The 16,105-nt window shown below is 43.1% G+C and overlaps 2 protein-coding genes across 2 annotated transcripts; both read left to right on the top strand.

Moving 5' to 3' along the window:
• The first annotated feature begins 132 nt into the window (after positions 1 to 132).
• pwp2h (PWP2 small subunit processome component) lies at positions 133 to 6,686 on the top strand. The gene is made up of 16 exons (XM_040141729.1): positions 133 to 268; positions 409 to 653; positions 1,168 to 1,311; positions 1,507 to 1,577; positions 1,756 to 1,892; positions 2,102 to 2,250; positions 2,425 to 2,572; positions 2,831 to 2,981; positions 3,892 to 4,072; positions 4,212 to 4,359; positions 4,652 to 4,760; positions 5,208 to 5,273; positions 5,371 to 5,589; positions 5,706 to 5,856; positions 6,115 to 6,189; positions 6,396 to 6,686. The coding sequence occupies exons 1-16, from the start codon at positions 158 to 160 to the stop codon at positions 6,565 to 6,567; spliced, it is 2,277 nt and encodes a 758-aa protein (XP_039997663.1). The 5' UTR covers positions 133 to 157; the 3' UTR covers positions 6,568 to 6,686.
• Positions 6,687 to 7,324: 638 nt separating this feature from the next.
• On the top strand, positions 7,325 to 15,782 carry eed (embryonic ectoderm development). The gene is made up of 12 exons (XM_040142567.1): positions 7,325 to 7,628; positions 8,617 to 8,769; positions 9,090 to 9,182; positions 9,373 to 9,438; positions 10,171 to 10,296; positions 10,959 to 11,040; positions 11,833 to 11,924; positions 12,363 to 12,496; positions 12,671 to 12,776; positions 13,363 to 13,521; positions 13,718 to 13,791; positions 14,887 to 15,782. The coding sequence occupies exons 1-12, from the start codon at positions 7,509 to 7,511 to the stop codon at positions 15,011 to 15,013; spliced, it is 1,332 nt and encodes a 443-aa protein (XP_039998501.1). The 5' UTR covers positions 7,325 to 7,508; the 3' UTR covers positions 15,014 to 15,782.
• Positions 15,783 to 16,105: the final 323 nt, after the last annotated feature.

Below are 16,105 nucleotides of genomic sequence, written 5' to 3'. Positions count from 1 at the left end.
CATTTCAACGAATATACAGCTACACACAAGCTGAATGGTCTGTTCATATGTGAACACTGAAACTGGTTGAACTAGCCTGTAACTGGGAAAAGAGTAATCCTCATAACCCGTGATTGTGGCGCTTTCCTTCAGGTGTTTTGTGGTGGGCAGCAAAGACATGTCCACGTGGGTGTTTGGTGCAGAGCGCTGGGCCAACCTCATCTACTATTCCCTGGGTGGACACAAAGATTTGATCGTGGGCTGCTTCTTCGAGAAAGACAGCCTGGATGTGAGTTAATTTTATGCCTTCCACTACTTAGTGATTTAGGCTGAAAGTACAAATGTGGTTTTAGCATAAAAATGAATAACAAAACATCGACACACTTGTGAATTTAACCTTTATGAGTGTGTTTTATCCTGCGTTTCCAGCTGTACACGGTGAGCCAGGATGGGACGCTGTGCGTCTGGGAGAGCGACACCGAGCTGGACGGCCTCGTCCTGACTAAGAGCCGGGACAAACCCAAGCCCCCGAGACAGGGGGAGGTAGAGGAGGACGATGAGGAGGAGGAGGAGGAGAGGCTGGAGGGAGAGGAGGGAGAGGTCATCAGAGGGAAAGCTGAAGCTCCCAAAGAGAAGAAGACGATCAAGAACGTTCGATACAAGCAGAGGAGCAAGTAAGAAACCTCTTATTTTTCATTCCTTTTTACTGGCTGATTGTGTCGATAGAATTACTATATTTATTTTGCGGCGAATGTAACTGTAATATGTAGCAGCCATTTTCAAGTGTGGACATCCAGTAGATTGGAATAATCAAATAACAGCCAATATATTAAGGGTTAAATAACTTGGATTGTGTTGCACCAGGTAATCACAGCAGAGTTTGTGTGTAAACTCAGTCTTTGCTAAGTTCTTAGTAACTACTCACTACTGTCAGATTTGCTGTTTACTTAATCAGGCTGCAGCATTAAAGCTTAAGAAAAGTCTTAGCCAGTAAATACTTTAGTAATGCATAAATTAGTTGCTAGTAAAAATCGTGAGCTCCATCTTGAAAGTCTCCGCCGACGTTTAAGTTGACATTAAAGACATCAGCTGCCCCTGGAGGTGCCCTTTGGCTGCAGAAGCCGGGTGAAGGATCAGAGCAACTGCAGCTTCCTCGTTCTTTAATTCTTTTTGCCTCTGCTCTTGTAGACACTTCTTCAACAAGGAGGGGGATTTTAACAACCTGACTGCTGCCGCCTACCACAAGCCGACTCACATCCTGGTCACCGGTTTTGCGTCCGGGATCTTCCACCTGCACGAGCTTCCGGAGTTCAACCTTATCCACTCCCTCAGGTGAGTAATTTGTGAGGTGCTCTTATGGGAGTGCCGTAGAGGGAAGGAGACAAAAGTCAGAATGGGAGTAGAACATGCACGTCGCATGTTTTTAGGAGTCTGCAGAGAAGGAAAGGAAAGACGGGACGGGACTGGCAGGGTTTTCCCATTTGAATGACGTTACCTTAGTTGACTATTTGAATGTTTTCCCTCCAGTATTTCAGACCAGAGAATTGCTTCAGTGGCCATAAACAGTTCTGGAGACTGGATCGGCTTTGGGTGCTCAGGTAAGAAGTCAGTCTCAGCCTCTCCGGCCCTGTGCCCATTTAAAACCAGCAAACTGAGGTTTGACAGACCTTTCGTGGGCTGTATCGCGGGGATTAATGGTTTTCTGTTGCAACACGTGTAGCTGACTGATCGTGTTTATTGTATTTTGTGTGTTTTTGGGGACGCTGTTTGTTTCAGGGATGGGTCAGCTGCTGGTGTGGGAGTGGCAGAGCGAGTCGTACGTCTTCAAGCAGCAGGGGCACTTCAACAACATGGCCTCGCTGGCTTACTCGCCAGACGGGCAGTACATCGTAACAGGAGGGGACGATGGCAAAGTGAGTGCGGCTATTTCTCACTATTCATATGCGAGTCTGGAACGCGGTGGGAAGTAATATACAATAGACAACAGTGCCCCCCCCCATGTTTCTCATTTTGATTTAAAACCTACAGAAAACAGTAAAAAGGTCCTGGACGAGCACCAATGCTAATGATCTGACCTGAAGGTGTTTATACTTGACGTCCGACTGTGGTTTCGTTCCCACAGGTCAAGGTGTGGAACACCAACAGCGGCCTTTGCTTCGTCACCTTCACGGAGCACAGCAGCAGCGTCACCAACGTCACCTTCACCTCCAGCGGCTTCGTCATCGTCAGCGCTTCTCTGGATGGGACGGTCAGAGCGTTCGACCTGCACAGGTGAACTTCTAGTGGAGCTGGTTCGCCTCCGGGATTTTTACGGAGACGGAGACTGAGCCAAAACAGAGAGAATGAGAACAGTTGTCTGCAGTATGTGCTGTATGAATCTGCCGTGCAAGGATTTGTGGTTGTCTAACAGAGCACGTGTGAATATGTTTGTGTGCGTTTTTATAGGTACCGAAACTTCCGGACATTCACGTCGCCTCGGCCCGCGCAGTTCTCCTCCCTGGCAGTCGATAACAGCGGAGAGCTGGTGAGCGCGGGAGCCCAGGACTCCTTTGAGATCTTCCTCTGGTCCATGCAGACAGGCAGACTGCTGGAGGTATTCACAAATTTACACAAGTTTAAACTCTTCAGCCACAATTATATTTCCTTTTTATGATGCATTAAGAAGTTTTCTACTGAAAGTGTGGAGGAAATTCACCTATGTGTCGGTGATTTAAAGCGGAACAATTCAACTAACACTCCCATCCTGAGCAACTAGTATCTCACTCAGATTTACCTGTGTCATCTGTAAGTTACAGGACAGTGTATTTATCAACTGTGAAGCCTCATCTCCTTCCTCCCTACGACTAACTAGGTTCTTGGGGGTCACGAGGGTCCAGTCAGCTGCTTGTGTTTCAGTCCAGTCCAGTCCGTCCTGGCAAGTGCCTCGTGGGATCGCACCGTCCGGCTGTGGGACATGTTGGACAGCTGGCAGGTCAAGGAAACACTTCCCCTCAGCTCTGATGGTAAATACTGATGGGGTGGACTACAACTCCCGGTGCTTCTTGGTTATACCAGCAGTGGTCTAACCTGATCATGGGATGTTTAGATCCTTCAGTGCTGCTCAGGTGACCCAGCTGAGGTGTACTGTCGTCTGCCACAGTCTGTTGTCTTTTTTTTTTTGTTTTTTTTGTTTTTAATGCAGCCACTAAGGGGCACCAAAGTTGGAAAGATTTAAATTGCACTGTTGTTGGATTCACAAATGGAGACTGAACTAAGACAGTCAATAAACTGTATAGACACAGACACACGACACATCACTCATGTGTTTGTCATGTGCATGATTGAGAGTCCGCCCCCCCTCAGACTGGACCAGTCAGAGCAGATTCCGTACGGGGGGCAAAACGTGCCTCTTTGTAACGGATCAAAAAAAGGGGGATTTTCACTGCTGTTATTCCTCTGCATATATAGAAAGTTTCAAACAATATGGAACATTATTTTGAGATTTTGAAAGCTCTAAAATTTTTGCGTGAAACAAAACTAAAGCAGCAGACCCAGTGTCCTTTCCCATCGTCCCGCATTGTTAATGAAACTTTTCATGGCAACTCGGGGATTGTGCTTTTTAAAATGAACAGACTTTTACAGTAAATAATGTTTAGTGCTGTTTGACCACTTGGCTTTAAGTGACAAAACATCTGACTTGATTTGATTTATTTTATTTTATTTTATTCATTGATTATTGTTAATTTGAATTATTTTATTTGTTTAGCTTTTGCTTTTGTAGGTTTGTGTTTGTTTTGTGTTTTATGTTCGACTTATTTAAAGTGCTCTGCACTTTTTCATGGACGGTATTGATACATTGCTGTAAATATAATAGATTAAAAAAACATTAAAAAGTAACCGCGCTCGCTGTTTTTTTTTTTTTTTTTTCCTCAGGCTTGTCGGTGACTTACCGCCCTGATGGCCAGGAAGTGGCCGTGGCCACTCTGAATGGGGAGATATCTTTCTGGAACCCCCACACGGCCACACAAACCGGCTCCGTGGCTGGACGCCACGATCTGGAGATGGGCCGCAAAGAGACGGATAAAATCACAGCCAAACAGTCCGCCAAGGGCAAGTGAGTGGACAGGTTCTCTCAGTTTCTTTCAAAACATAGTTTAAACATTCAACTTGATGAATTTTTTTGGGTTTGAAGACAGTTTTGCTTTAGTTTGGGCATTGATCCAGGTTTTGTGTTACAATTGTTTTCCATTAAGGTCCTTTACGTGTCTGTGCTACTCTGCGGATGGGCAGTCTGTTTTGGCAGGAGGTCAGTCCAAGTTTGTCTGCATCTACAACGTCAAGGAGCAGATGCTCATGAAGAAGTTTGAAATCTCCTGCAACTTGTCCTTCGATGCCATGGAGGTACAGCCTCACGTTCAGTTCGCTCACAGCTTTTACAGCGACGCATAACGTAATCAGGAACTTGCTGTCAACTGTAGAAACAGAGATTGGTGTCTTTCTCTTGTCCCATGGTACCATGAAGTAAAACAAGTAAAATATACTTTGATAGTTCTCAAAAGTCAAATTTAAAAAGATGGAGAAACATTTTCCGGGTGCAAATTAAAATCCCCGTCATCTCTAAAGAGTCTGTTTTGTACAACTGATACGAGAGCCCTGTTATCTTATTCATGTTGTCCTCCCGCTTTACCTTCAGGAGTTCCTGGACAGGCGGAAGATGACGGAGTTCGGCAGCCTGGCCCTGGTGGATGACGGAGCAGGGGACGGAGACGGGGTCAACATCAGTCTCCCCGGAGTCAGGAGAGGTACGGCACTGCCTTCAGAACTCAGACCCGTTCACTACGAAGTTTAAGAGGGAATTTATTCCTGCGAACGCTATGTGGAATCTGCTGCAGTGACACTGGTGCAAAGATGAACAGGACACGGAGACAGGGCAACTTTCTGTATCGATCACTGAACACGTGGATCAATACAGTACAAGGCCTTTTCAATCAAGATCGTGTGGATTTATTTGTTGATTTGCTTCAAATGTATTTGGTCACCTTGGAGATTCGATAGCACATCAGTTTTCTACATTGATTCGTCAGCGTTGAACAAAATTATCAAAGCCACATTTGTTGTTGCTTGATGTCTTTCGTAGCATCTTCTCTTATTCCCTGATGTTTCTGCCCGACTTTCCTTGACGTTCTCGCTGCAGGTTCTCCTCTGTTTGACTTTGACCGTATATCTTTTCTCTCTGCATAACTTTAAAGGTGACATGAGTTCTCGACACTTCAAACCAGAGATCAGAGTCAGCTCGCTGCGGTTCTCCCCTACTGGTAGGTGACAGAATTACAACCGAGAAATTTTTTTTTTCCCCCCTTGGCATTATCAATGGTGTCAGCTGGCTAATAAAGTGGCTCCATCTTCTGTCAGGTCGCAGCTGGGCGGCCTCTACCACCGAGGGCCTGCTGGTCTACTCCCTCGACGGTTCTATGGTGTTTGACCCCTACGACCTCGACTTGGACGTGACGCCGGGCAGCATACGCAAGCAGCTGCGGCTTCAGGAGTGGGCGTCGGCCATCGTGCTGGCGTTCAGACTCAACGAAAAAGCCCTCAAGCAGGAGGTGCTGGAGACCGTGCCGCATGCGCAGAGTGAGTGAACCAATCCTTCAGACAACACGGTGAATTTTAAATGGCTGGATATGAACTCACCTTAGAGCTTAAAAAAACCACCTGAGAGATCTGGATTGTCCGTGTCTGTCCTCTAGTCCCAGTGGTTTGTGGCTCTCTTCCTGACATTTACGTCGAAAAGCTTCTGGGATTTGTGGCGGCGTGCCTGGAGAAGTCGGGTCACCTGCAGTTCTACATGACCTGGGCCCAGAGCCTGCTCATGCTGCACGGACAGAAACTCAAGAACAGGTCTGCTCCCGGCCCCCTTATCACCTTTTTCTATTACTTTGTTTTTAGATTATAACACGGTGCAAGATCTGAGGAATGTTCTGCGTGATATCAAGTAAACGGGAACCACCAAGACCAAGGCCCCTGTGGGCACAGACTGGCAACATAGTCATTGCTTTTCTTTGTAATTTACTGAATGTAAGACTAAACATTTCATTGCATTTAGTCTGTTTTATCAAAAATTCAGAGTGACTATACCAGATTTCCTTTGGTGTGCAGGTCAGGGGCCATACTGCCCACCCTCCAGGCGCTGCAGAAGAGCATCAAGAGACACTTTGACAACCTGTCCAAACTGTGAGTCTCAGCACTTTAGCAACATCCACCCCCACTGTCTCATACTGAACCTAATTAACACCAATAGAAAGGTGAATATACACAAAAAATAACAGCATATGTGAGGTGAGGGGAGCCTAAAACCACTGAATTTATTTGGTTGTATATATCTGACACCCGAATTCAAACAAAGTCAGTAACTGTAAGTGTGTATTTTCCCCGTACAGGTGTGACTTTAACATGTATAACATTCGTTACGCCGTGGCCCTGTCAAAGCAGAGGGGTGTAAAGAGAGCGGCCGAGGAGGACGAGGGGGAGGAGGATGAGGAGGATGAAGATGAAGGGCTGTCTGAGGAGATGAGCGAAGCCTCCTTACAAGATGCAGAGATGATGCTTTAGGCACCTCACTTCATCACCGCGGCAGATATCCCTGCAAAGAGAGAAAAATAATTTTGGACTTTAAGAACAAACATATTTCTGTGACAAAACATTATGATTGTAAACAGTTCTTTTTTTTAAATATTATTATTAAATTCATAAGTAAATGTGCATGTTTTCATGTAGTATTTGGCCTGGATTCGGTTAGGTTAAATGCCCTACACCCACAGGTGAGTCTGGCTGATTTGCCCTCCTCTCAGGACTCCTACTTCGCTGTTTTTTGTTACACCTTTATCATACTTTCTTTGACCTCGCGTAACTGCCGGCAGAGCGTCCTTCACGTTCAACCTGAGCAGAGGTTCACATCTGCTTCATATTTATTTGGATTTTAATGCAGAGGAGTTGAAAGCACAGCACACTTTTCACATGAAACACCCCCCCCCCCCTCCAGAGTGACACCCATACACACCCAGGCCAGCTGGGAGATGTAGTCCCACCGGCATGTTCTACAGCTGCCCAGGGTTCTCCCCCATGCAGACAGTGCCTGGGGGTCCAGCACCCCCCGTTTCCTTGACATTTAGCACTTTTAATGCATCTAATTCCTTTTAAAATGGGCCTTGACTCGGTGATTATTGCAGTGTTCAGTGCCAATGAAGTATCAGTGAACTCTGCATGTCCAAAGTGAACTAGGGCTGGAAATGTTTTACGTGTTGTTTGTTTTTTTTTTTTTTTTTTAACAAAATGTTAAATATTGTGTAAAATGCAGATAAAGTTACTATGGCCCAAAGTTAAAATTATGTTTAACGGAGAAAAGCAACTATAACCGGCAAATATTTTGTATTTTTCCATCCGAATTTTGAAAGAAATTTAGCTGAAGCGCAACTCTCGACCGAATGAATCGAACTACGTTACCCGGCAGCGCTTTCCGGCGGCGGAGCGGAAGACGCGGAGTTTGAGCCAAAATGAGGGAAAATAAGAACATGTCCGAGTCCCCCTCTCAAGCGGGAAAAGAAATACCGGCGAAAAAACAAAAACTAAGCAGTGACGAGAACAGTAACCCCGATTTATCAGGAGACGAGAATGTAAGAAGTTGAACCGTGTTGTTTCTAAGGCGATAAATGACCCACAAGTGGCTTCTAGCGGGTTAGCATTGTGCTAAAATAGCCGAATAGCTAAAGCGGGTAGCTAGCAGCTTTGTCCAACTATACCGGCTGAATTCAGACATCTGCTTAAAACTCATAATAGCTATAAACCCGTTTAATATATCCAAGATGTGCCATATACTGAGAGGTCTATGCTCACTGTCTTTGTCTTTTACCTGTATACACAAATGTCGCTTTTCTTTGGGCTCTGACTACAACCATTCACGTGTAAACTGAAGTTAGCGTTAGCACTGGCGGCTAATTGACATGTGTATTGAGGCAGAGTTATTGTAAATGATCTGATGAAAGACGGGTTTATGAAGAGGCGTAAGCTTGGCATATGTCAATGAAGGATGCCTTGTTATCACCAACATGAAAGGCAGGTAATGGGAGAGCCACTTTGGTCGTGGCTAATACTTTTTACCTCCTCTGAGCAGATATAAACTACAAAAAGTGTGTGTTTAATGCCAAACCTCTTGTGCAAGAATAAGGTGATTCAAGGTTAGTGCCCACAGACTTTAAGTAACTTTTTCGGTGAAACTGTTGCAGGTAAATGCAGTTAAAAGATGCTAAGAGGAGCAGAGCCATCCACAGTACGATTGTTACAGAAAAGCATGGATTTAATGCAGATTATTGTGCATAATATTAGACGAAACAACAAGGCCTTTGTTCAGTGTTGCTTGTCACTTGGTAAAACATGTCGATAAATGATTTAACACAGCTCCAGACCCCAGACAGATACTGGTAACAACTGATTGTTGTTTCTGTCACCGTAATGTCAAAGCGTTTAGCTGGTAAACTGCAGGTGAGGTGGTTAGTTCAGAGCCTCGGGAGCATCTGTGAATTAAGCTATTTGTGTTTTAAAAAAGCCTGCAAGACAATCCTTGAGGATGCCTACACACCACCTGTATTACTTTGATTTTTGTAGGATGACGCTGTCAGCGTTGAGAGTGGGACCAACGCGGAGCGCCCAGACACACCAACTAACACTGCCAACGCCCCGGGCAGAAAGAGCTGGGGCAAGGGCAAGTGGAAGTCCAAGAAGTGCAGATACTCTTTTAAATGTGTCAACAGCCTGAGGGTAGGTACATCCCCCACCCTGTACAGTATGTGGAGCCCAGGGCCTTCTATCATATTACAATTACCAAAGTACATTTTCTTTTTTTTCAAAGCCCCTCACAGTGAGTTGATAATTTCAATTCTGCTGTGGTAATTAGCACCATCCAAATTTTACTTAGACAAACTTCTGCTTGAATGCTGGTTAATCTCAGAATCCATCTTAACTGGCGGATCAACCAAGAATATTTTCATTGGAAGTGCAAAATGGCAGCGTATGTCAGGTGTCTGGGGGTTAATTTCACCCTCCGAACGTTGTTGAGAATCACTTAATGGTTTTCACAGGAGGACCACGGCCAGCCGCTGTTTGGAGTCCAGTTTAACTGGCACAGCAAGGAGGGAGACCCGCTGGTGTTCGCCACAGTCGGGAGTAACAGGGTAAGTGATGGCGAGCCACGTGAGTGGCAGGTAATTCCTGTCGTAAATGGCCCAGTTCTTGTTGGGCTCTCTTTAATTTTGTGAATAAGAATCTTGTTCTGAATTTATCCAGAGTTATTACACGTTTAGAATAATGTTGTGATGTTGCGTTCTTGGCCATAACTAACCAGTGGTGTCTTTTCTTCACCAGGTAACTTTGTATGAATGTCACTCTCAGGGAGAAATAAGACTCTTGCAGTCTTACGTTGATGCAGACGTATCCTTTCACTTGCTTGGAATGCCTTTTAAACTGGCTCCTTCCTTGTCGTCATTTGTCATTCGCTCCATTGTCACAGTTTCCAGTCAACACAGCAGGTCCGGTTGCTTTCGTTTTCAACAGCTATTATATAACCTAGATTACAGAACACCAGCACGGAAATATTTAATTTCCTGTCACCTGAGCTAAACCCAAATACAATGACTGGAATAAGACCAGGTCATACTTGAAATGTTTGCATGGAAATGTAGTTAAAATCTCATGTTCGGGAAACCATTTGAACAAGTTAACGAAAAAAAACATGCAGTGTACTGCCTGCAGTAGAAATTAATGGCACAGTTAGAACAGGATATTTTAAGTATTATAGAGAAGCAAAGCCACTTTTCTGTCATCCCATCAAGCTCTCAAATCGTACATACGAAGTGAGATTCTGTCAGAGTTGAGATACGAGTGCATCTGTGCAGGGAAGGGTCAGTGGTGTAAATAAAAACCAGCTAGGAACAATTTAGTTGGTAAAAACATTTAAATAACGTCATGTCAACTGCCTTCCCAGACCAGCCTGGCGGCGGTAGACAGGAGGCTGCAGTGTTTGGACGTGTGTGGTTTTGGATGTGCGCTAATATGGAGCATGTTCGCAGAAGGGGAACGACTAGCCCTCCACTAAGGAAAAGTCAGTTTAAAGATCAACGGGAGACTTTTTGTTTTGATTTCTTTGACTACATGTGCGCAAAGGCAGAGGAGAACTTCTATACGTGTGCCTGGACCTACGACACCAACACGAGTCATCCCCTGCTGGCTGTAGCCGGTTCCCGGGGTATCATTCGGGTGATCAACCACATCACAATGCAGTGCATCAAGGTACATTTAATCTGTTCCCTCTCAAAGTTCAAACCCTGGACTGTGTTTTCCTGGTTAAATTCAGTCTGACGCAGTCTGACTTTCCTTCCCAGCGTAAACCGGCCACAGTTTTTCCTTATTTTTCTTGCTGGACACACACACATGTTGATGTAACATAAATGTCACTGATTTAAACATCAGAAACATTAAATAAACTGCATTTGTAGCTTAAAGTAGTTACTCCTGGAAAACTGAAAGTATTATTTTTCACAGTTCAACTTATATCATTTTTATATTCCATATATTATATTTAATGTCCTTTTTTAAAGAAAAATAAATACACTGGATATTGATATATGTAATGAGAATGGGAGATGCTGTGTCCTACCTTTGCTTGTTTTGGGGAGTCTTAGTAATATTGCCATTTGGTGTTTACTTTTGTCCATATTTCCTGAACGCCACTGCCCACAGTTTTTGTCCCGGTGACCCAAGTTGGGATCAGTTTGACGCTGATGTTCAGAAAAATGTATTTTATGAATTAGCGGAATAATAAATCGTCCACCAAGAATGATTCTCTGCACACTTTAATACTGTTGATTGCATTTTCATAGCACAGAATGAATAAATCAAGACCACTACCACTTTTTGTTTTTTTGTTCGTTTGTTTTTTTTTCATCATCCAGCATTATGTGGGTCATGGAAATGCCATCAATGAGCTCAAGTTTCACCCGAGGGATCCAAATCTCCTCCTGTCTGTCAGCAAAGGTAAAAACCTTCAAATACTTTGCATGCAATTAAGCTATGACAGAGAAAAGCCAGTAAGCGACATCTTTTTCTGAAGTGGTAATATTGACTTTGATGGCTTTATTGACCTTCACTCTACACCTAAAATGTTCTCTCACCCACGATCTTTTGCCAACTCCTTCATGGCATAGGAAAGAATTAGGTTACAGGAGGTCAAGGACAGTAGGGATAGTTAGGGTGTTTTTATTACCATGTGATTGTCAGGTGGTTCCTCAATCTGAGGTAAAAGCCGATGGCATGGTTTGCTACTCTGAAAAGGGCAATGTGAAGGGCAGCAAAGTTTAATCTTTTATTTAGTCAGGTGAATGTTGACTAGGCACAGTCAGTGTTTTCCAGCCTGCTTTGAACTTGATAAATTCACACCTTCACAACACGTATGAGCCTGGCAACATCATGACTGTAGCTGTTAAATCGGTGCAAAGGAGTTGTCACTCACTCAATCCAGCTGCTGCTGAGTCACTGTCGCCACTAACAGCTGCTTTTGTTGACACTATGCTTTAAATCATGCATTGGCAAAGTTTGACTGTAGTTGAACCTGATTTTATTCATTTAGCAGTGGCAAATTCTGACTAATCATACACATAACCCCGTTTTACGTGCGTGAAGAGACTGGAGAATCGTTTGACTACTACATGAAGAAGCTGTAATAATCTCTCTGGCAATACTAAATGTAATTGAATTGACCACCTTTTCGTGGCCCTTATGAAATTACATCCTTTGTTTTAATGGGTTATTTCGTGCCTGTTTCCTCAGATCACGCCCTTCGTCTATGGAACATACAGACAGACACATTAGTGGCAATATTTGGCGGTGTGGAAGGTCATCGAGACGAAGTCCTGAGTGCCGTGAGTGTCGTTAAATCGCACCTCGCACCAACACCCCTGGAAGAATAAATCACATACAGTAACTGGCTTTTCAACAAGTCGTCTGTTTTTTGGTCACAGGGGAAAAAAAAAAAAAGTTCCTCAGGCGCCTTTGAGGAGCCGTATTAAAAGACTTTGTTTAGTTGGGCAGTTTGACTTCACTGGCCACCTTGTACTCTAAAGGGACAGTGCACTGGAAGTAAGAAGTGTTGCATCATATGGTGAAATAACCAACAGATAAGAGAGAACACAGCTATCTCAATGACAACAAAATATTAATATCGTAAAAATAAAAAAGAAACAATGACCATACAAATCATATCACTCAAGGTGATGCAGTCCCCTCATTAGGTACAGTTAGAGAGCTCGTTTGATAAAGGGTTTATGGTCTGTTTCCTCTGTTTCTGTATCTCACTTTAGGATTTTGATCTCCTGGGTGAAAAGATCATGTCGTGTGGGATGGACCACTCCCTAAAACTTTGGCGGATCAATTCAGAGAGAATGCAGAAAGCCATCCGTGGATCTTACGAGTACAACCCCTCGAAGACCAACAGGTAAAACGTACAAATAGAAGAGAATTCTTTTGGTCTTTCCACGTCCACGTTTTACCTGTGGAGCCTCTTTAGACCAGCAGAATCTCCAGAGTTCGTAGAGATTAATTGAACGTAGGGGAGCGTTTGTCATGGTTTCATCGGTTTTTTATTCAATTTTTTTGCGTTTCTCTTCAGGCCTTTCGTCTCGCAGAAAATTCACTTCCCTGACTTCTCAACGCGAGACATCCATAGAAACTATGTGGACTGTGTGCGGTGGCTGGGAGACCTTATTCTTTCCAAGGCAAGTTATTAGCGAGTGTAATGACACTTTACAGCGGCTTTTTCAGACCCCTGGACTTTTTGCAAACTTAATAGTGTGTAGTTAAAAACTTAATTGATTTAAATTTACTTTTTGGCAGATAATTCGACGTACAGTGATCAAAAATGAAAAAGCAAAACTTTTCTTCTTTTTTTTTTTTTTTTTTTAACCACAAGGCAATTCAAAGCGCTCTATATATCACATAAAATGCATTAAATCACGATATAAAAGAAACACAAGGCAATGTAAAAAGACACATAAAGTGGAAGTAAAAGGGTTAAAATCAAGTAAAGTAGAAAATAAAAAATAATCTGAAATAGAATAAAACAGGCATAACAGATTAAAACAGCACAGCTACAGTGCAAGATATGAATAATTAGTCTTACTTTAAAAAATGCAGCGGCTGGATGGAAAGTTAGTGAGAACTGAGAGTTGGAGCAGACCTCAAGTTATTCTGGGAGTTTGTTTCAGATACGTGGAGCATAAAAATGGATTCAGTTGTATTTGTTTAAGAAGCTAAAGTCTATCTTTTTAAAAATTCTCGTTTCCCTCTCCTGTCTCATTGCAGTCCTGTGAGAACGCCATTGTGTGCTGGAAACCAGGAAAGATGGAGGACGACATCGATCACATTAAGCCGAATGAGTCGAACGTGACGATTCTGGGACGCTTTGATTACAGCCAGTGTGACATTTGGTACATGCGCTTCTCCATGGACTTCTGGCAGAAGGTCAGATAACTTATTTTACAAAAAAATTCTATTTATTTGTAACTGACTTTATTTATTTATTTATTTATTTGACAAAGAAGGAATCTTGAATATTTCTGACGTGGCCCCTAAATGGTTTCATTTGGTTGCATTTACACCATCATAAGATGTTTTAGCCCGTTGCTGACATTCTGTCCTCTGTGATGGTGATTTCCAGATGCTGGCTTTGGGAAACCAGGTGGGGAAGCTCTATGTCTGGGACCTGGAAGTGGAAGATCCTCATAAAGCAAAGTAGGTCCAAAACACAGCAGGCATTATTTTTTATTTTTTTTATCAAAACCGATAAGTCACAGTTTTAATCCTCACTGAGAGCCAGGACTCTCCTCCTTGGTGTGAGCAGCGCCGCCAGAGTGAACCGTAAAACAGTGCTGATCCAGACTGAAAAGATAAGAGCCTCTCCGCCTGGTATGACTGCTTGAGTTTGTGATGAGAGCTGCAACAGGTCAAGCTGACAGTTGGCTTGTTGCAGCTCTGATCACAAGTAGACCCTCACCACTGCTGACTGAAGGACGCTTTGTGGGACAGTTGCTGAAGAAAATCGTGTCCCAGAGGCGAAAACACACCTGTAAACGTTTCACAAATGCTGGATAAACGAACACATACCATGAGAGATGACCAAAAAAAAAAATCGATATGTAGTAATCAATATACAGGGGAACGAGCTGCTTTCCTATAGTGACCCAGTTTTCACAGTAAAGAAACAAATCCGAAAAAAAGAAAAACAATAGTGATTACTACAATTATTTTCTCCATTAATCGATAATTTGTTTGGTCAATAAAATGTCAGAAAAAGGGAAAAATCTTATTTTGTTCATTCAGCTCGCTGTGATACAAAACAGAAGAGAGAAGTCCTCACATTAGAGGAGAAGAGGAGCAAACTTTCCTTTGTTGCTGATTAAATTCCTGTCGATCAACTAATCGCTTAATCGACTGATGGTTTCAGCTGTAAATTAATGTCATAGCTAAACGATTATTTTTGGGTTTTGGACTTTTTGTCGGATAAAACAATCTATTTGATGTCATCACCATTTTATAGACCAAACAAATGATCGGTTAACTAGAAAATACATTGACCGATAGATTGATTTATTATTGTTGTTAGTTGCAGCTCTGATTTTAATTTAAAGGATTATTGGTTTGAAGCAAAACCTGAGGGTCAAAACAAGCGGGTTGTGAGTTTTACTGCGGCTGTCCTGCGTTGTAAAGTGTTTCGATCGTGTTGTCTGCTTTCTGTAGTCTCACGAGATCCTTAGCGTGGACGACCGTGCCGTCCTCCACGCTGAACGTAGAATAAAACACCCTGACAGTCTTCTCTCTGGTCTCCAGGTGCACCACGCTGACCCTCCCCAAGTGCATGTCGGCCATCCGGCAAACCAGCTTCAGCCGCGACAGCAGCATTTTGATAGCGGTGTGTGACGACGCGTCGATCTGGCGCTGGGATCGACAGCGCTGAGAGGTTCTGAAAGACAGAAGTTTGGTTCCTGTTGCTCCCCCCCACCCCCCACCCCCAACCTGTTTCCCTGTTGTTCAGATCTACACTGCAAAAAAGTGACCGTTTGAACATTTTTTCTTGTTTTTTTTTTTTTTTTTTTTTGGGTCTAAAATTACTGTATTTCCTTAAAAAAACAAAAAAACAAAACAAAAAAAAAAAGGCGAGAAATCGTGCCAAGGCGAGATGATCTTGTGCTCCTGCAGCCAAAGGAGTTCGTTTTCATTTCCTGTTCGTCTGATGGCGGGATTGTTGAGAGAGAGAGAGAAAAAAAACTGAGATTTCTAAGAAGTTTAAGGACAAGGTTGACTTCAGAACAAGGAACAGAACATCAGTCTGACGATCTGAGGGATTGTTGGTATCTCGGCCACCTGGCAGGTTTCTGTCACTTGCTGTAGAGAAAAAAAACTTTTAAGACGCAGATGAAATGACTAAATATGGATTTTTTTTTGTTTGTTTTGCGTGTGCCATATTTTATATCCTTTTAGTACACACAAAACAAAACGGAAGCTATTTTCCCCCTTTTTTCTTCAGTTATTCTAACATTTCCAACATTCCTTTGCATCTTTTTTAACACCCTCACCCCTCTTTGCTTCGATTTCACCCCCAAGCCTCCCACCTCCACACACACACACACACACACTCTGACTGTTGTTGCATCATTTTACAGGTTGCCATTGACATTTGAGGCTTTATCGAGTGCAGTCAATAAAATGATTTTCGTAAATATTAACTCGAGAGTCAGTTTGTGCAATTAAGAGCATTGGCAGTTGAAAATGTTCCACTTCTGTTTGGCAAAAAAGTCAAATGAAATTGTGTTGGAAGTATTTTTTTTTACCTCTGCAGCTCTCTGAAAAGAGACAGAGAAATTAGGCTGGATTTTTTTAAAATTTTACAGTAGCAAACTGGCTTTTAATATTTAATCCCCTATAATAAAAGCCTACGGAAGGGAGGGAGGGAGGGTGTGTGTGTGTGTGTGTGTGTATGGGGGGGGGTGTCTGCTTTTATGAAGTGCTTGTACTTGAATTTATCTGGACTTAAATAAAACTTATTTTT

Source organism: Xiphias gladius, chromosome 13 (genome assembly GCF_016859285.1).
Source record: "Xiphias gladius isolate SHS-SW01 ecotype Sanya breed wild chromosome 13, ASM1685928v1, whole genome shotgun sequence".
NCBI lineage: Eukaryota > Metazoa > Chordata > Actinopteri > Istiophoriformes > Xiphiidae > Xiphias > Xiphias gladius.
Note: the sequence above shows the minus strand (reverse complement) of the source record. Positions and strands in the feature narration are given on the sequence as shown.